The sequence below is a fragment of the Dermacentor andersoni genome, chromosome 5, assembly GCF_023375885.2.
Source record: "Dermacentor andersoni chromosome 5, qqDerAnde1_hic_scaffold, whole genome shotgun sequence".
NCBI classification, from domain to species: domain Eukaryota; kingdom Metazoa; phylum Arthropoda; class Arachnida; order Ixodida; family Ixodidae; genus Dermacentor; species Dermacentor andersoni.
The window spans coordinates 156,464,430-156,485,913 of NC_092818.1; the positions used below are offsets into that span (position 1 = coordinate 156,464,430).

Consider the following 21,484-nt stretch of genomic DNA (forward strand, 5'->3'; position numbering starts at 1 on the left):
TACAACAGGGCCCGCTCGGCACAATCTCAACGGTTGGAGGCGTACTATTTTTTAAAAACTAAAATATATGGTTGTGCAAAATAAAAGCTCTAAGCTCGGTAAATTTCTCTGAGACTAAAAATGAAAGCAACCTGTGAACATTCTAAATGCCCCATTCGAATTTACTTTGAGCTTGCTACCATGGTTACTGCTGGCGGCTTTGCAATGACGCAGCGTCTGCTCTTGCGGGTGGCGACCGTGGCCAAGCAGCCTGCTCTCGCCGTGACGTCGGTGACGTTTGGTCTGCGCGAAGAGCGAGATAACGCAGCAGGCAGAGACGGCGGCGTGCGTGTCGATGTGCTGTAGAGGCGTTATCAGTAGACGGCGTTTTTATTTTTATTTTTGTTTGGAGAACTATCGGGAATTTCGTGCGTCGCTGTGGGTATTTCGAATTCAGCCATAAACTCAAGCAGGAGCTATTCCGCATGGTGGCTCCCTGTGTTGGAAAGCGCCATGAAAGAAGTTCCAACTTAGAAGCGACGAAAGGTACGTCAGCTTACTCGTTTCATATTCCGACGTTATTGACGTGCGGGCGAGCGTCGCTCGACAGTGGTCGCGTCGGAACGCGTTGGCCGCGTCCGGTTATGTTGGCTGCAATAGTGCGCCGAACCATCGGTCGAACTATAGACGCTGTTGTTCTCGCCAACGCGACGTAATGTGTGTGCGCGAACTCGCGCTACGTCGGACTATATTTAATCCTTATATGTGCATGAGAGAACAGTTAGCCTGTTGCAGTATCCGGTGAGGAATAGAACTATTTTGCTCGAAAGTAGAAGTAAAACTAGTTGTAGTTGAGCTTTCTGTGCAGGTGGCTGGATTGCATGATGCAGCTGAAGGGTATACAAGTGCCTCCGTGTGTAGTTGCGTTTTTTTTTTTTATTGCGAAGCAATACTACTTTAGGTCGCACTTCAGCCCGTTCCGTGGCGAGGCGGTGGTAGGCACCATTGACCTTTAGCGTGACTTCGCTGCGTGACGTCACACCACGTGACCTAGAGTGACGTCACACCAGCTGTGTAAAAACGGGGCCCCATCTCACGCCGTCGCGAGGCGAGGCGGTAGCCACCAACGGCGGCCTAACTCCCGCTCCTCTCACCAGGGGCGCTACGGTCAGAGTGACGCCACACCAGCTGTATAAAACAGCTCCGCTCCTCTCGCCAAGGCAGTCATACAGCCAGATGTTAACGATGGTGCCTACGAACAGGGCAGCTCGGCAGAATGCAAAGAGGAAGCATCAGCGAGCTACGGAGACGGAAGAAGAACGAGAAGAACGACTTTCTAAGCGGCGTGCCCAGTATGCAGCTCGGCGACAACGTGCAACACACTATTGCTTCGCAATCACCAGGCTTAACCAAGCTAAGCCACGGCCGTTTTTTTTTCTCGTTCCGATGATTGTTTCGACGTCAGTCTGCCCAGTGAGAAGTTCGTGAACCATAGCAGACGTTAGATTGCTCTGTTTTATATGGTTGCAATGGCAGGACGCTCAAAACAACTTTGAACTATAGTCACATGAAGTTGACACGTCGCAAATCGCGTCATATTATTCTGTGACTACACCCCTCGATTCATTCTTTAAAAGTTATCAAAGTGAAGCTTCCCGAAAGTTTAACTACATCACACGAGCGTCAATAACGCGCCATTTTAGCGTCTTACATACGACGACGATGATAAGCGAAACCGGTGGAAGGGCGCACGGACGCATAAAACACTCTCTAGTGTATAAGCGTTGCCTGTACGCCGCGTTGTTCCCTTCAGGACGAAGCACGCCCAGTTATTTGCGTAGTAGACTCACGTGCAATTTTTCATGTCGTCGGTTACTTTAGTCGTCTTATCCTGAGTGGTGACGTTGAGCTTAACCCCGGCCCCAGGAGACCGACGTTAAAAACTGGCAAACCTGACGAATCCCAAGAAATTGTTCTTAACGCCTTTGAGACGTCGACCGAGCTGGCAATGTCTAGTTGCGACAACCCTTCTCTTGAGAAAGTTCTTTCTGATTTAGTTGCTTCTCAGAAAAATATGTCACAGGACACTGTATTTGAAATCAAAAAGGCTGTGAATACACGTTTCGATGCCTTCTGATTGCGTGTGGCTGCTCTCGAAACCTCATGTTCGATGGCAATGTCTGAACAAGAGACTGATCGGCTTCGTTCTAAAGCGGTTTGCCTGAAGCGCACTGTTGCCGAAGTAACTGCCAAATATGACGACCTTGAAAACCGTTCACGAAGAAATAACGTAATCCTTCATGGCATACTAGCAGATACCAATGAGAATCGTGAAACACTGCGCTCCAAGTTTGCGATCGTGTTCTATAGGCTCTCCCTTGACTGTCCGCGTATTGAACGTTTCCATAGGTTTGGCAAAATGCGCTTTGGGCGTTCTCGCCCTATCATTTTAAAATTGCTTGATTACAGCGATAAGCTAGTGATGCTGAAAAACGCTTATAAGTTGAAAAATTCCGGCATGAAACTTTCCTAAGATTTTTTGTCCAGAGTGCGCGCAGCTCGTAAAAAGCTATGGGACGCTTCGTTTGAGCCGCGGAAAAACTGCTTGGTTTTTAAAATGAGTTTCGATCATTTATTTATCGATAACGTTCGTTACAACTGGGACAGTGCCTCAAATATTTAAGTAATAGCTCCTGGTTTTGATTCTAGCGCAAGATTTCTGAATGTATCGTTACTTTCATTAGTTTCTTCATATTCTCCTCATGTTATATGCGTCACAGAAACATGCCTTCATGAAGATATTCCCGACTCAGAATTCACGCCTCCTGGTTACATTGCTGTCCGGCATGACCGCCAGAATAAGAAAGGCGGTGGTGTTGCTTTGCCTTTACGTTCAGGTTTTAACTAAGGCTCTACCAGGTCCTCCTAATGTAGGATCCGTTTGGTGCAAGTTACTAGTGCATAAGCAGGATTTTACAAGTTGTGGTCTTTATCGCCCCCCTAATAGCCCTAGCGACTTGTTCGATAATATTGCGCATATTATACATGACCATAACCGTGACAGTTGTAGCCTTATTGTACTCGGCGACTTTAACGTTCCCGACATTCACTGGCTTTCCCTCACATATTCCGCCACTAGTGCTTGTACCTGTAGAGACTTTATTACGTTTTCATTGTCCCGTAACCTGATACAATTAGTTGATGAGAATACGCGGCAGAACTCGACACTTAGTGCTTATCAGCGACAGCCTTGCTCATTTAGGTTTTAAGTATGATATCTTGAAAGGAATCTCGGATCATAACGCAGTTCTCACACGCATTAACTGTCCTATCCCACATTAACGCTTTAGCTATTCCGCATTTCATGATTTTAACAGAGTTGACGATACGTCTATCACTGATACTCTGGGGGATAATTCTGACTCTTTTTTGTCACTCAGTACCGAATGTCATGTTGACAGCATTGCTGACTGTTTTGAGTCGTTAATGAAATTTTGAATAAATAATTACGTTTCATTAAAAAGGAACAAGGTAATAATAAGCTTCCTTGGATTAACCGGGATATCTTGGCACCTGTCCCGCCGTGTAGGTAAACTACGTAAACCAAAGCATTCTAATCGTGCGTTTCGCGTTCCTCTTGAAAAATACAAGGAGGAACTTCGTATTCGTACCCTAGTACTAAAGATGCTAAAGATTTCTATTTTTCAGTGCTACTCTCTATACTACTTAAATCAAATTAACGCAGGTTCTGGACATCAGTTTCACTTAGTGCAACGTGCAGTCCCTGTTTCAACATTAACTACGCTATTAGTGATGACCCCACCGTAGTTTCGAATGCTTTTAACTCTTACTTCCAATCTGTTTTCACTCCCGATAACCATGTAGTTCCAACGTTTAATTATGATGCACAAACTAATAAACTAGGCGATATGATAAGTTCTGACGGTGCCTTAAACCTAATCTTGAATCTCGGCACTAAAAAGTGTACGGGTTCAGATGGTATCCCGAACTCCTTCCTTGTAAGATACTCCCTATGGACAGCTCAGTGCCATACTGTAACCTTCCAGAAATCCTTAGACTCTGGTGAAGTACCAACTAAATGAAAACATCCAAAGTCCTGCTTTTGTATAAATCAGGTGATAAACAACTTATCTCTAACAACAGGCCGATGTCTCTTACACCCCAGTCATGCAAGATGTTAGAGCACATTATTCACAAACATACAAACGAATTCCTTAACTTTAATGCCGTTCTAACATCTGCACAGCATGGTTTTCTTCATGGTTTTAGCACTGTAACGCAATTAGTCGATTTCATTCATGATATCGCTTCTCACCTAGACATAGGTAATGAAGTGGATGCCACCTTTAATGACTTCTCTAAAGCTTTTGACTCTGTGATTCATTCCAAACTAGCGGTAAAATTAAACGCCGTATTCAATAATGCCTATCTTGTTTCTTGGATAGCCAGTTTTCTTCATTGTCACTCATAATTTGTTTCTTTTAACTTCAACTCCTGTCGACGTTACGACAGGCGTTCCTCAGGGATCCGTATTAGAGCCCTTTATTATTTCTAATATACATCAATGATTTACCTCATAGCACCTCAACCAGAATCAGACTTTCTGCAGATGACTACGTATTATACGAAGCTATAAACTTCATTGAGGACCCCCACCGTCTTGCCTAACCCCTTACGTCTTTCTGCGCTTGATGCAAAACGTCGCAAATGAACATCAACTGTAGTAAAACCGTCGTGATGTCATTTGCCAATAGGCAGAGGCCCCTTTCTTTCGGTTATTCTTTGGATGGCATCCAACTTAAAGGAGTGTCCCAATATAAATACATGTGTGCCATTCTAACAGAATATTCTTCTTAATTGGTCTAAACATATTGAATATGTAAACGGGAAAGCCATAATAAATTAGGTTATTTGCGCCGCACTTAAGCTAAGACCCCCCGGAATAATAAAAAAAAGAACGTTAATTCGCCCTGTTCTAGAATATGCATCTGTCATTTAGTTTACTCCACCTCTAGTCTTTCTGTTTGTAACTATATCACATTTATTAACGCAAGTATTATCCGTAGCGCCCACGCCTTGAACATAATACCTATTTATGCCCGTACTAACACATTCAAATACAGTTTTTTTTCCAAGTACAATAGAGCTTTGGAATGCTCTACTCGGTAAGGCTCGTTCATTATCACTAAAAAATTTTATAGCTACCACTGATATGCGCTTCGATAACACGTAAATCGCTTCTTTTTTGATCATTCAGCTTTTTGTGTATGTGTGTGTTATTAATGTGTAATGTATACTAATGCATAATGTTCTCACTCCTGCTATAGTCCTATATTGGGCTGCAGCATATGTAAATAAACAGTGGGCTTCTTCGATTTTCCACTTCTGGCCACCCGCGGGCTGCCAGAGCCAGCCAGAGCGTCTTCGTTTTTCTCGGGTTGCTCCGCCCACCACGCTACGGACTTCCGCCGGGCGTTCGTTTTGCTCGCGCTGGATGGTTCTGGCTACCTGCGGACTGCCAGAACCTGCCAGGATGGTTTTGGTCTGGCTGCTCTCTGGAAGTTCTCTGGCTAGGAGACGACTAAAAGAGGCGATGGGCGCTTGCCGCCATCTTTGCGGGGACTTCACGGATTGCAACGCGGGCGCTTGAGGACTTAAATTTACCTCGCTCAGCCAACTGTCTATGGTCATCTTCGGATTTCCTTACCTATAGCGTTATCTTTTTTAGGTGCTTACGCTCCGTTCCGCATTGCGAAGCGGTGTGATACGAGCAGTGGTGAACCGTTTAAAGCTTTCGTGTATATATGTGTGTGTCCCCTGAAGGCTTCTTCGCAGCGGGGATCAGCGCGCTGCGCTCTCATGCGTGCATGTTATCTGCATCGTCTTCCACGCAAGTTGTAGTACGCTCATTCGCACATTGCGGTACATTTTGGGTTCGTCTTTCTCTAGTGACTTTCCTTTTCACATATCTGGCGTATGTATATATCTCCTTTTTCTGCAGTTAGCGAAGGCTTTGCAGCTAGCCCGAGTTCGCTCCGTCTCTCCGTCGTATGCTTAGGTGGCAGCTCGAAACCAATGTGTTGGACTGCAGACCGTTGATCTAAGAATGCACTGATTGCACTCGGTACATTAGACACACGTACATTGCTTATTGCTCTCATGATCGCGACTAATGTGTGAAAAGTTTCGCTGATCACAGGCGGCCTGCATTTTCATGCGCCAGCCGCGTCTCCGGCTCCTTAGGGTCAAAATGAGAAGCACAATCAGCCACAACAAACTTTCTGAAATCGAAGCCCAAGCAGGTCGGCACGAAATTTTATGCGTATGAGAAGTACGCACCGATCACCTGCTTTTTCATCCCTTGTGATGACACAGCGCCAACTCGTCAATGTCACCGGTGGGCGACGTGATCGCTGCGAGTATACAATCACTTACGCGTGATTTCGCGTCTTGGCATCCGCCGCGTCGGAGGCCATCTGTCGCGCTGCGCAAGGCGAGGTTGGCCCAGTGCGCGTCCTGCGCCGAGTCGCGTGAAAGTGGTCGTATCCCTGAATGCAACTATACATTTTCAAACTGGCAACGCATAAATGGGCCGACTACGCCGAGCGCTGCCATGCTGGTAGCATGTTTACATTTAGCCAGTTGTACCGGCGTTCGATTTTGCTAACTTCGGGCAGGTTTGGGTTGTCTTGGGATCCCAGCCCACGTGACTTCCTATCAGATCCGGAACTAGCTGGCTGCCATCTGGCTGCCAGCGGGCTGCCAGAACGCCGAAAATCGAGGAGGCCGAGGGTTGGCGTGATATAGTTAAAAAACCGGGAGGGTGCTACTCTATTTCATCCCACCAGGAATGTATTCTCTGAATGTCCACTGAGTGGTCTGTTCATTTCCACGCGCAGTGATTGGATACAGCTCGGAGCCGGTAGGGCAAGCGCCACTCGTCGCCGCCGGCTCTCAAGCTCTACCCATTCAGCGCGCGCTGAAATGGAGACTTCACTCAGTGGAAACGTACAGAAGACCCCCCAGCTCCCCTCGGGGTGGCGAAAGCTGAACTTACGGCGCACATATTCTGAAGCCGCAGGAATGAAGCGCCGGTTTCTCTATGGGCTGGTAACAACGGTACTACTCAAGGATAACGCAAGTTATGTATTGCTACAAAGTTCTGAAGGATTCCAGGAGTCTCAAACTTACCAAGAAAAAAGCTGACAAACACAAACAAACATATCGTTGCACGACAAGTATTCTGCCTCTTTGAATTTGGGGTCCTTTCTTTTTTGTTCTTTCAGTATGGATGTCAGGAATTTATTACAAGGAGCCTTTCAAATTCTTGCAAATGTGCACACATGTTGCACTCTAGATGTTTCCTTTTGCACTTATTAAACAAACTAGAAATTATTTGTTTTACTTGCTTGTTTCTGTATGTCCCTGCTGGTACAGAGCGAACTCCGGAAGGATAAAAAAATGTAACTGTATGATGTCAACAAAGTATTTGAATTTGGCGCCTGCTCCCGCGACTTCCCTCAGTCTAAAGCACGATGGCGTGACCTTATAGACATGGCGCACCACCATCGTATTTCTTGTAGCGCCTCCAAACACCTGGTCACTGATGTGGTGCTGCTGACGCCGATCACGGGTTTTGTGGGAGGGGGGGGGGGGTGAGGTGAAAGAAGTTTCATCAGCCTGCTACTGCTTTATGACGTAATTGGCGTTTGGTTGAAAATATACCTGTTCACTTTTTAAATGCGTAAGGATTTCTTTGCCTACCCAAAAAGAAATTTTCCGTCACGTAAAAAAAATGAATGGCTCATACTCCCTTAAGTACCGGTTCATATCCCCGTATGTCGGAGGCTACGAGCGCTCAGCAAAGTGAAGCGAAGAGTGCATACATTCATTGAAATCACCCATACAACACACAGAACAGCATACGTTTCAATAAAGAACAACCATCAAAACAAGCATTCGAACCATCAATAAAGAATTGCACAACCCCCTCAGGAAATGTAGCGGTGGTTTTGCAACAGCTTCGCTAAATTAGGACTAATTCACCTTAATTAACACTGAAGGTCATGGGTTTGACTCCCACCGAAGGTCAAGGGTTCTATAATATTAAGTAGATCTTAACTAATTGTGTCTAATTAACCTCACCTTAATTAGCACCAATGTCGTGGGTTCGGGTGACGTAATGGGCACTATCTTAATTAAACCTGCCTTATTATGTTCGCTATCGAACATGATAAGCGAACGACCGATGAGTGTAGATAAGGGCTTATGCTCTTCGGATCAAGTTCCATAACATTGATGATGGCACCGGACTGCATGGATGGGAGCAAATGGCACAATGCTTACGCATACTTAGACAACTGCCAGAGCAGTTTCTGTATGAATTTTTCTTATAATTGACTGTACTAAATCACACTTCGACATTTAGGAGCGTGATTCACATACGCATTTGGGATTGCTGGTTAATGACGTGAACAGAAACAGCGCAAGGCAACAGAACGTAAGAAAATGAACAAACAACGGCACTGACAAGCGCCTTTGTCTGTCCTTTCGTATATCTTGTCCCTTTGCGCTGTTTATGGTTGAGTATTGTTTTATCTGTCGATTCGCGCCCAGAGACAGCCCGTCTCTTTGGTGTTCGTGCGCAACGAGCCCCGATATCTGCTGGCGAGTCGGCGAAACAGTTCGCGAGCAGATATACTTTGGCACGCAATACGTTTCGTACAATACCTTCGTAGCAAACATGTTTGAGGGCACTGCTTTCTGATGCGGGTGTACGTGTGCGTACTCACGTGGTATTTGAAAGATTTCAGGGCTTTAGCTACCGGAAAAATAGGTATGGAATGGGTGTCTTGTTGTGAACACCTCTGTTGAATTTTTCATATAATTGACCACAATCATTTCCATTTCGACAGTTAGGAGTGCAACTCACGACTTACATAATTATCGTCATCAAGAAAAATATCACTCGTGAACGCCCAACGTGATTCTGCACAATATGTAGTTGACCGCGTAAAATTATCAACCTTTTTTAAAAGTTCAGTATGTGATAGTTCTGGGCATTATGCTTCATTATCCTAATTGGCTGTAGCGAGATATCTTCCGCTGCCAATACGCGTGCGCGTCGGGCGCTCTAGAAGAATAAGAACATGTAGTTGACGTCGTTGTGTTAAGAGTCATGCGTATGATAACGGTTAATAAGCATCTCATGTATCTTGTGCATGTTACGCTGCTTGCAGGTGCTGATAATACAATTGAGCAAAGCTCACACATTGATTGTCTTCCCTCCATTGCTCTCTTTATACACTGCGTGCCATCAAACAACAATAAGAGATATTCCTACTTTAACCCATGCTCCGGTGTAGCTGACCTTTACCTACGGTCAAAGAGCATAAAGTTACTTAATGATGTGCTCTATCCGTAATCTGGCAACATCACAATGTCAAAAGGTGCGCCTGAATGGGTGTGTTTGGGGGAGACCTTGAGAATAATAAAAGAAAACTTAAGATAGAAAATTATTTTGAAGGGCAAGATATGTAAGTTCGTCCCTTCGAGAACTATTCGTAACGTAGTCAGTAATAACCGCGAAGTATTCCACAACATGCTTGATTTGTATCTGGATAAGTTTGCAAACTCAATATTCGGACACCTCTGCTTTCTGTCGTTAGTGTCAGTTTCATGAACTCATACGAAAGACACACATACATGAAGCAGTCCTCGATGAACCCCTTTTCTTTTCAGGACGGTCCCGTTGAGGGTGGTGTAAAGGTCGGGCACTGAAGAAGGCGCGGCTGTCTTTATGGACCGGGCTTTGGCACAACGTTCTCGGCAACGTCTTCACACCGGGTGAGCGGAAGGGTTGATACTTTCGTTAGTGGTGCTGGTGGAACCAGGTCTCCTTCCAGGCCGCGTATGGGAACGTGCTATATTACGAATTAAAGCGTCCAGAAAAGCGTTATGAGCAGGCTTCTGTTGAAAAGAGACTGTTTGAGAGAAAGGTGACTTCGCGCTCCGCTAGCGAGCTCCACGCTCCGCGCACGACTGCAAAACTTGGCTGAGATCCTCACAGAAACGTGTGCTATCCGTTGATTTTGTCTTTTCACAAAGCCCGATGGGTGGTTAAAAACCCCTTTAAGCTTAGCAAAGGTGATCCCGACCAGTACGTTCTAACAGACACCATAGGAGAAGAAAGAAGATGCCGAAAGCATGTTTGGGTTAAACGTGACTGCTATTGTGCGTCATAAATAAAATGGCTGCAAAACATTACTTAACCATTTCTTTTTTTAATTTACTCGCGGCATCGCACGAACACACACCGCTCATGATATTCTCATCAAGCCATCAAAATCGCATTCTATGACGTCTTCGATGCCCAAAATTGGGGCACAGTGATGATGCTATTGGCGGCCCGCCTAAGATGCTTTCTAGGGGGCACTTCAGGGCGCGTTTAACTGAGCACACTGGGCGTACCGGGGTGGTATATAATAACTCTTGCTTGTCGAGTCTTGGGTACACCTTAAGCAACACGAGATGGTCAAGGAGCCCTCCACCGCCGATGTCTCTTGCCTATGTTTCTAGAGGCCGGAAATCCATCAAATAAATAAATAAATAAATAAATAAATAAATAAATAAATAAATAAATAAATAACCCGAATCTCAAACGTTGTGGCTACTTTCTGCGTACAGGCGGCGCTTTTTCCATTGGTGTGCGTCCACCCGAATAATACGACTATGCCTAAAACCAACAATGCGGGGCTGGTAACGGTTCACAAGCTGGGATGACGAACGAGAATTATTGAAAGGCTTATCGGCCGATTTCGTGTCCTAATAAAAGATTAACGATAAGGGCGATTACAGACGGCAATTATCGAATCAAATCTTTTGTTCGATTCCGTCTGCTATTTGTATAAGGGATTCCTCTCACATTATTTAGAAGTCGTCGGTGTCACCTTGGTTTTGAATATGTAGTGCGGTGCTTGTGACGCGCGTACAATCTAATTGTGGTGAAACCATGCCGCTATCGATGTGACGAGATACGCTCACGATCGAAGGGTCAAGCACAACACTGGCGCATCTCGCAACGGGAAATACTTAATAACAGTGACCACTATACTTGGTGATAGCGATTACAGGTAAAACAATTATACAGATATACTGTGCTCTAGAGTGCGATCATTAATGCAGCGCCCCATTTGACCGATGTACACACTCCCACAAGGTAAAGGAATACGGTAAACAACAGCGATGACACACGTCGGGAAGAACGTTGCGCGCTTTTTTGCGCACACAGACGTTTCCTGTTTGGACATCAGCAAGCAAATCTGTCCTAACTTTCAAGGCACTGAAAGCATCGCGTTCACGCCGTACCTGCTCACTATACTTTCTCGACATTGTGGGTGACATTGTGCATGTTCGGGATAACTTGAACTGGCTTCTTATCCCTTTCCTTATCCCTTTCCTTAACATTAGGGCTACATTCCTTGCACTTTTGGCGCAGACTCTCACATGCACTGGAGACTAGCTGCAAGGGATAACCGGCTGCACACAGACGATCCACGTGGGCATGGAAGCTCTGCTGCATCTGGTGCGGACATGATTTTTTCGAAGGCCGCTGCCTAGGTTCACAGAACAATAGCCCCCTTTTTCGCCGCCTTGCTAATAAATGTACGGAAGGCTTTTCGAGACTGTTTGAAGGACTGTTCTCTTCTATATATATAAAGGGCCAAGCTCTTGATCTTGGTATATCAGTGTATACATAAGGGAAATATCAAAATCCCAAGGGATTCAGATGAAGTGCACGGTCGCTCTACCTAAATTGCACCTCGCCGCTCCCACCTCCTAAGCCGAGCTTCGTCGCACTTGCCGCTCCCCCGTGGGATCTGCAAGCGCGCTCGCGCAGTCGCGCACGGACGTCGACGGGATCGTGTTCGGGCAATCCGACTCTGCGTGAAACGAAGGCAGGCGAGAGAGCCATAGTCGAGGAGAGGCTGCAGACCGTCAGGCCTTTGTTTGATCATTGGGGTTCGATCCTTACGGCAGCAAGACAAAGACTGGCCCCAGCCCGATTGCCACCCTGTCTATTCAAGGAGCAATACACTGAGGTACGTCGTTGCCAATTTTCGTCGCCCTATTAATTTTTCTAATGCCAGTGTAACCGAGTGAATTAGCGCGTTACTGCAAGAATTGGAGCGATACGTTTACCAGGGGAAAAAAATTAAACAGTGATACATAGCTTTGACAGCGCATCGGGACCACCCTTATTACGCAGCATGAACATAGCGCGAGGACAGGTTAATAAACGTCACAGCAACAGCGGTGTCTACTTGCTTGTCCCTCTGTCTCGCGGGGTTCCCATTACAGTTAGTATAATAATCTTTTTTGTGAATCAGTACACTGCCACTCCATTATCCGTAACTCATGTTGTTCGTTTAGGTTTGCTGTTCCGCTTTCGAACAAAAGTTGGTCACTTAGATTCAAGGCCACGACGGTGACATTCCGATTGATTCAGAAAGCCTCTGTATATGCTGAGATTTTGGTGCACGCTAACGAACAAAAGCTGGTCAGTATGGATTCGGTGCTCTCAACAATACGGTGTCGTTCAAAGCGCATCTTACTCCACTACCCAGGCGGCGCGCAGGAACAAGAACTATCACCGTCTCGCGCGGCAACTGAGTCAACACTGGCACGGAGGGACCGGCCCGCCCGCGTTGTGCTAACGTCGAAAGCGCATGCGCACAATTAAGCAACAGAAATGGCGCTAGTATTGCTTTGTGACTTCAACAGTAAAATTACTCGCTTCCACTTACGACAAACGTTGTACGCCGCTGGGCGTGAGAGAACGTGTTTGTTTGTTTGTTTGTCTGTGTTTGTGTGTGTGTGCGTGTGTGCGTGCGTGTGTGCGTGCGTGTGTGCGTGTGTGTGTGTGTGTGTGTGTTTGTGTGTGTACTGGAGTAGCAACACTTAAAACGACAGTAACACACATAAAGCGTTTTTTCAGACGTCGCCATGCCGGATATGAAGTTATCCCTTACAAAATTTTTTATAGAAAGTCCATAGACAGTCTATAGACATTTGTCTATGAAGTCTATAGACCGTCTATAGACATTTCTTTAGACTAATCTATAGACAGTCTATAGACTTATGGCCATACACTTTTTATAGACTAGTCTATAAAAAGTCTGAGTCTATAGACTGTCTATAGACATTTCTTTAGACTAGTCTATAGACTTATGGCCATACACTTTTTATAGACTAGTCTATAAAAAGTCTGAGTCTATAGACTGTCTATACATTGTCTATAGACAGTCTATAGACTTATGGCCATACTTTTTTATAGACTAGTCTATAAAAAGTCTGAGTCTATAGATTGTCTATAGACTGTCTATAGACTTATGGCCATACACTTTTTATAGACTAGTCTACAAGAAGTCTGAGTCTATAGACTGTCTATAGACGGTCTATAGACTTATGGCCATACACTTTTTATGGACTAGTCTATAAAAAGTCTGAGTCTATAGACTGTCTATAGACTTATGGCCATACACTTTTTATGGACTAGTCTATAAAATGTCCGAGTCTATGGAGTGTCTATGGATTAATTAAAATTCATGTTTGTAGACAGTTGTCTGCAGAATGTCTATGGACAAGTGTATAGGCTTACAGTTCTACTTTTGTAGACTGAAGTCTATAGAATGTCTATAGATGACATTTGTCTGTAGACATTTTATACACTTCAGTCTACAAAAGGAGAACTATATATACAGTTCTACTTTTGTAGACTGAAGTCTATGGAATGTCTATAGACAAATGTATATAGATAGTCTATAGACATTCTATAGACTTCAGTCTACAAAAACAGAACTTCATAATCCGATACACTTTTTTCTATGACATTCTGCAGACATTTGTCAACAAACATGAATTTTCATTAATCTATAGACACTCCAAGACACAGACATTTTATAGACAAGTGTACAAAGAGTGCATAAGGCCATAACTCCATAGCGGCTATCTACAAGTTAGTTCACATTTTTCTTTACATGCGGTAGCAAAACGTTTTGAATGTGTTTATGCATGTGCACCTGTTCCTTTTCATCTGCACTTATGCATTACCGTTAGTAGATTAATATTGCTCCTGAACCAGCTGTACTTTTATATATGTTGCATAAACAGAAAGAATTCATATAGTGCTGAATCATGCAGCGCAAAAAATAAAACAAATGCACCGGCAATGCATTAACAGTTTTTATTGCTCGATATAATAGATGAATTCCTTAAATTCATGTCTTATGCTATTATGGAAACAGATTAAGTATTTACACTACTCCTTGGCAAGCATGGTCGCCAGGCTGGCCTTGACCTTTGTGTCATTAGTCCCAAAGGTGCTGCAGGTGTATGCTGCAAATAAGTAGATGCAGCAAAATGAGGCAAAAATAACAAGTGTGTATTTTTTGTATGTTCATTAGGCAGCTTAATATATTTGCTCAAACCATCTAAGTCAATACTTAATGCGGTTTAACTATGACTAATGGCTGCTTGTTAATACAAATCAGTACCTTTATACAATGTTTTCTTGCATGGTATGGTGAACAATTAAACAGTCACAACTGCTGCTCGTGCCAGCAACAGTATGTTCCCTTTTATGAAAAGTTCATATATGATGCATTAATGTACTTATCCCAAATGGTCTCTATATTTATTGCTGAAACGTTACCCAGTTGGGCTGTCTGTACATTTTCTTTGGCTGGTAGTTAAGTATGCCCGTGCAGAGGGATATTTTCAGAAGACGTGACTGGAATATTCAGTATCATGCCTAAGATTGTAATTAATTTTGCTTAATACACATTTAAATGTCTTTCTAATACTTTTAAATGAATGGGTCATTGGCCATAACTTCAACAGAAGGCAGATGGGTTGATTGTATTGATATGGTCACTTAATTTCTTACAGGTAATGAGGCCTCTTGGGCATGCTAACAGGTTTCCAAGTTAGGTATACCACATGAGCACCCGAAATACCACACGAGCACTTTGTGTCATGGCACGAAAGATATGCACCTCCTAGGAAACAGAACTGATAGTATAGTTCGAATGAATTCTATGACAGTAAATTATTTAAGGTGCTTTGAAAGATGAAAATTTTTTCTAGGCTATCGAGGTTCAGGACGTTTAGCTAACGCAAAAAAAAAACATATTGAGTAAGAAATGCCTTGTCAGTATGCTTGACTTTCTTTTTTTTTTAAATAAATAGAACCAATTTCCCTCAATTTTTATGAAGTGAAACGTTTTAAAAATATGTTTAACACAGAGATTCTCTGGAAACTTTGTATGACATATAACGAGACAGCATACCTATGTGGCCATTTTAAAATTTCCCGATCTTTTTCCAAGCCTTCCCTGGCTGTTTTCATGAAAATTTTCTGGCAATCTATGACGCCTGCAGCTTAAGTGCAATAAAAAAATATTGTGGTTTAATGCTTGCCAAGTACTGCCAGTCCATAATATTTTGATAAAACGAATAACACGTCAGTCACTTGACATGTAGTATTAGATGCAACTGACATGAATCCCTTGTTTAATAAAGCTGACAAGGGCTTCGGCAAGTTCGTAATTGATGGCCACACGAGTACAGCACGGAAGACACAGAGACACACGTAAAACAAATGCAACAATGTGAGGGAAAACTATACAATGAGTTATTTTTACGGTTCAATAGTAGTTTTCCATATAATATGCTCTCATCACTTATGCCTCTAGTTAACTTTGTTTACCTCTGACTAAAGACTACATGGCAATATTAATCAGTACCATTATGATGTTTCGTTATACTACAGTATGATAAGCAGTTAGACAACCGTAATGGTCGCCGGTGCCAGTAACGGTACGTTTCGTTTCAAGACAGGTTCACGTGACACACAGTGTACTTATAAAAATAAAAGAAATGCGAGAATCCCAAACGATTCCCATAATAATAATTGTTGAAACAAAGATACCCGGCTGGACTCTGCACATTTTTCAGGTGTTAATGCAATATGCCCGTGCCGAACGAACATGCTCAGCATACTGACTGCAGTTTTGAACAATCACGTTAACATTTGCAATTTATTTCCGCTTAGAACAGTCTGCAATGTCTCTTTTCTCATACTTCGAGATGAATACATTTGCCACACTTTCAGTAGAATGCACATGAATGGGGGCGTACTGATCAGGTTACTTATCAACTAAAACATGTTACGATCTCTTAGGTGTGTTGATAAGGGTAGAACAAATGCAATGTCCACTGAATTATTTGAATAATCTGTGCGTTATCTACTAAGAAAAGACCACCAAATTGATAATCTGGCTCTTTTTTCTTTTGTACAGCGCATATAGTATGCAGTCTGTCCAAGACGACGGCACTACATGCAACAGTAATGAAAACCGGAACACTTATTACGCACGACAAGGGCTTCATACCATGCACGACTGGCACAATGCGAATCTGCGCCAGCAGCTGCCTAGTGATTAAGAGCACGTAAACTGCATAACGCCGAAGCATCGAAAGGCGCTTAACGCTTTTCATATAGCTCGAAAGACAATTTCTGCTGCTAAACTGTTTAAAAAAGAGACAAAAAACAAATCTTCCAACTACCGTCAAACGCAATGCCTTCAGTTTGAAATGTGTAAAGGTGCTTCTCGGAGCGACTAATTTATTGTTCTCCAATTTTTTCGGCTAAGTTGCGAAGCTGCGAGTGACTGAGCTTATCGCAGGTTTCATGCTCCAAAGGCGTTTGTGGTTGCATATAAATAGATTGGGTGAATCTAGTGATTTCTGCTTGATATTTCTTCAAGTCTCGTGTTTTGCTTGCGGTAACTTCCCAAAATTATTTAGATTGGTTGCCAGGAACCTTAAAAATACTGCTACTTTTAAACAATGCGAAAACGGCAGCGCACACACTGCTGATGCATGCCCCGCAAACACGGCCTTTCATCCGAGTACGTTAGCAGTTAGTCAACTATACGTGTCTGTCTGAACATTCTTGATGCCAACACAATTTCGAGATATACACGTAAAGCGTGTCACGAGAATTTCACTACACATGCGGCGCAGCATTCATCGAGGCGGGATCAAGCGCCACGAAATGAGATCTACCACACTGGCTGCCCAACATACACAATCCGCCTAGTGGTAGCTCAGTATCAAGTTAAAACATGGTGTACTACCTTCTTTACGCACCTAAACTATAATGCTAAAATCAACGGCGATTTTACGGCGATCGCTCGCCGTAAAACATTCCGTATAGTAGAAGCGAGAACAAGAGCGCGTTATCAAACCATGTCAACGACAAACCGACACTATACCCGAGTCGCTTGCGCTACATGCAGCCGCTTCGCGCTACGAAATGCGCTCACATAATCATTAGCTATTGACGCAAAACATTTGCTAAAGCTTACCGTCCGGTGTAGTTGACGTGTGATGCCACAAAGAAGACACGCATACACAGACACCAACGTTCAGGCAGACACCGCACACCGGTACAACCGTTTACGTGCCTGGCGCACTCGTTGAGACGACGCACCGCCGCGCATGCGCAAGAGCTCCGAGCATGCGCAGGAGCTCCGCGCCCGAGGGCGTGCGCGCTCGGAAGAGTGTGAGCGCCTTTTCCTTCATATTTTTTTTTTGTCTCTTTCTCTCTCTCCCTGCGCGCCATGCGCTCCGGAACGGGTGGCTTATGCATCTTTATCACCATTATTCATCTTTTTTCATGGACGAAGGAAATGCGCTGGCAGGTTGCATGACAAACGCTGTGGGCTATCGTATGAGACTGGAACGCTAACATGAATGCGCTGTTTGTAAAAGCCGTTACAGGGCCCTTCAGACGTTTCAGACGCATTATTGCCAGCGTCGATTAGTAATACAGCGTACTTGTAGCATATCTTCCAGCCTACCGCCAAATGTGATGCCCGCACGTATGTTAGTGATACTTTTCTGTTCCCATGATAGGTCAAAGCAATCAGTACAGCATTGAGGTACTCATATGCGAGGCTGCGCAGGCATACCGCCGGCGAAACACTGGGTGGGCTCAGAGAATTTGGCACCTATTTCAAGTGAATGAGAAACTTTGATGGGTTTATAGTGCAGGATATCAGTCAACAAAAAACCGCCCGATGTTAGTGACGCAGCCGAGATATGAAGACAATGTGAAAAGTATCCGAGAATCGGACGACACACAACGCGAACACCACATGCACGACATCGGTTCATCGCACATTCACAAAGTCCGCGTTGTCAGCTACAAACATTACGAGTGTCTTTGCTGTTAGCTTGATGCCTGTTTGGAATCCAGTTGTAGCTGAAGCTGGCGTTCATAACATCTATTATAACAATTGGATCGGCGTTTTGCTTTCTTTATTCTACTGCCGCAAAAGTGGTGCGACAACTGTGAAGACTGTCTTGGGATTGCCGAGAGCGACTACGTAGATCATATCATGTGGTCAACAAATGCGGAGGTATACACTATGTGCGTACTAATGTCTACAAATAGGCTCTACAGCAATCTTAGCAGTATACAACTTCAGTGGCTTATATCAAACGCAGCTAAGTATTATCCACCGGTACCTGCGCTTGGTTACAGCGTACACGGGTTGGGCCCAGATTAACGATGTTTGTCTATTGTTAATCTATAGACATGCAAGACCACGACAACTCAGAGGCAGACCAGGTGGTGAATTCACCGCCTGGTCTGCCGGCTTTTGCCACTTATTCACCACCTTTGCCACATCATCACCATCTGACCTTCACCACCTGGTCTTCGCGAACTGTGCGTCCGGGAAGCAGCCAGGTTTAGGGCCTTCGGGTGCCTGGAAGACATTGGTGACTCAGACAGTGCCTGCTCCGCCGCGATCCTCGTTCGGGGAAGCTGCACCGAACGCAGACTAGCAGTCTGCACGGTTTTCCCGCCGCGCCGGGGTTGCGGTGCCGTCGTGCATGAACCAGCGCCATATCATCGCGTTCGCAGAGGGCGGGGGGTATGGGAACTCGGAATTACATATTATCGACTTTCTTCTATAGACATTCAATACACCGGGAGTAGAGAAAAAGAAATAGAAACCTTGTCGACTATTGCCCATAATATAGAGAGTCTATGGACAAAGTATGGACAAAAATAAATAGAAACTGTATCGCCTTTCCTCTACAGGTAGTCCATATAGAGGGGAAATAGACAAAGAAGAAACAAACACCTTATCTAATTTTTTCTGTAGACTGCGAGTAGACAAAAAGAAATTGAAATCTTTTCGACTTTCGTCTATAGAAAGTCTATATACAAAGTATATGGACAAAAATAAATAGACACTGTATCCACTTTCGTCTATAGGTAGTCCATAGAGGGGAAGTAGGCAAAAAGAAACAAACACCTTATCGACTTTTTTCTATAGACCGTCTATAGACTGCGAGTAGACAAAAAGAAATAGAAACCTTATCGACTTTCGTCTATAGAAAGCCTATAGACAAAGTGTGGACAAAGTGGATAGAAACTGTATCGACTTTCGTCTATAGGTAGTCCATAGAGGGGAAGTCGGCAAAAAAGAAACAAATACCTTATCAACTTTTTTCTATAGACCGTCTATAGACTGCGAGTAGACAAAAAGAAATAGAAACCTTATCGACTTTCGTCTATAGAAAGTCTATAGACAAACTATGGACAAAATGCATAGAAACAGTATCGACTTTCGTCTATAGGTAGTCCATAGAGGGGAAGTAGACAAAAAAGAAACTATCACCTTATCGACTTTTTTCTATAGACCGTCTATAGACTGCGAGTAGACAAAAAGAAATAGAAACCCTGTCGACTTTCGTCCATAGAAAGTCTATAGACAAAGTATGGAAAAAAATAGATAGAGACTGTGTCGACTTTCGTCTGTAGGTATTCTATAGAGGGGAAGTAGACAAAAATGAAACAAACACCTTATCAACTTTTTTCTATAGACCGTCTATAGACTGCGAATAGACAAAAAGAAATAGAAACTTTATCGACTTTCGTCTATAGACAGTCTATAGACTTTGTAACAACAAAAGTCCAAATCTATAGAAAGGAAAGGTCGTCTATGAAAAGTCTATAGACTTTCTATAGACAGTCTAAAGTCATTTTTGTAAGGGATGCTTTGAAGTAGCGATTCAATAGAGTGTGCGAGCCCGACTTGGCTCGGTATTCGAGTAGCTCGCTCTTTCAGGCCGCTGCTTCGATGCTTTCGCCAGACCTCAGTTTTCGCTTACTTTAGCTTGCTCATCGCGATTAGCCACTTCTCCAGCTAATGCACATAGGCAGTGATGCCCATTATATTCACGTCACTGAAATGTCAATCCATTTCGCTGGATCCCTGCTATTATGGCCACACTTTGAAGAAAGCGAAATGGAAAACTAAGATTTAGGTGTGCTTTAACTTAGACGTAAATCCGGATTTTCGTAATACGGGAAGCTTCACGGTGGATTTCTGGCGTATTATTATTAAGCACTGCAGCACTATCGCAAGTCGGTGGCAGGCATCACACTAACCTAAGGTAATTTGAAAATATGAATGAATATAACTCGTCTCGAGTTGCAAACCATAACGAATCAGTCCGTTAAGCCAGACACTGCCGCTCCATGTGAACAGCACCTCCCAAGCGCATACCTTCACCGGATGCTGAACAAGAGCCTGCCCTGGCCGCCAGCGCGAGAGCAGATAGAGGGATGAAGCCTGTATACGAACCATCGGTGAAGGAATCGAGCGAGGCATCAGGTCGCCCGTAGCAACAATCTAGAGAAGACATGTTCGTTACGTTAATCTCAATTTATGAAACAATTTTCTCGCTCTAGCATGGCGACCAAGACATCTTAACTAAGCCTCTTCAGAGAGGCAAAAAAAAAAAAAAAACCTCACGCATACGTCCGGCGATGTAGGAATGTAAACTTAAGAGCGCCAAAAACGCCGTCGCCGTTGATTTTAAAGCTTTAGACTAAGCAAGGGTGACGATGTGGAACGGAAAGCGTAAGCGCCGACTCAGGTGTTTGAAAAAAAATTCATTCTGTTATTGAATACGCCAATACCGTGCTGTGCCCCGACCTGTTTCAGAGCCACGAACTGCGCTGTCTTATAGAGTGTCTATTCAGACTGTTCCAGCTAAACTCCTCGGTTAATTTGGTTCCGAATATTTAGGCTGTGGAGCAATAGTGAGTTCTATTTCGTTTATACTTTTTGTTGCTGTGTCACTTCCCGTGCAAAACTGTTCGCAAACCGCACGAGCATGGCTCTCGAGATAGGGTTGGTATAATATCGGTGAATGATTAGTCGATTAAATGATCAATCTTTATCGATGTCCACCTTTCATTTAATCGACCTAATTGATTAGACTTTTTCGATTACACATTTTCGAGGATTTCACAGTAGTGGCGCGAAAATTTTGAAATCGTAGGAACAGTGACTGTGCGGCTGTGGTATAGAGAGACTGTCGACTGTTCTTCCGA

The 21,484-nt window shown here is 43.9% G+C and overlaps 1 protein-coding gene across 4 annotated transcripts in view; it reads left to right on the forward strand.

The window, feature by feature from the left end:
* Positions 1 to 272: 272 nt before the first annotated feature.
* The window catches only part of LOC126531443 (uncharacterized), a 33,996-nt gene continuing 12,784 nt past the window's right edge, over positions 273 to 21,484 (forward strand). Inside the window, exons 1-2 of one of the 4 annotated variants that reach the window (XM_055071172.2) lie at positions 273 to 525; positions 9,742 to 9,846. In XM_055071172.2, the coding sequence (XP_054927147.1) occupies positions 9,800 to 9,846 (47 nt within the window). In that variant the 5' untranslated portion in view covers positions 273 to 525; positions 9,742 to 9,799. Of the gene's footprint in view, positions 526 to 9,741; positions 9,847 to 11,906; positions 12,102 to 21,484 lie in introns of those variants that run through there. The other 3 variants (XM_055071169.2, XM_055071171.2, XM_072288435.1) reach the window with 3 other exon arrangements.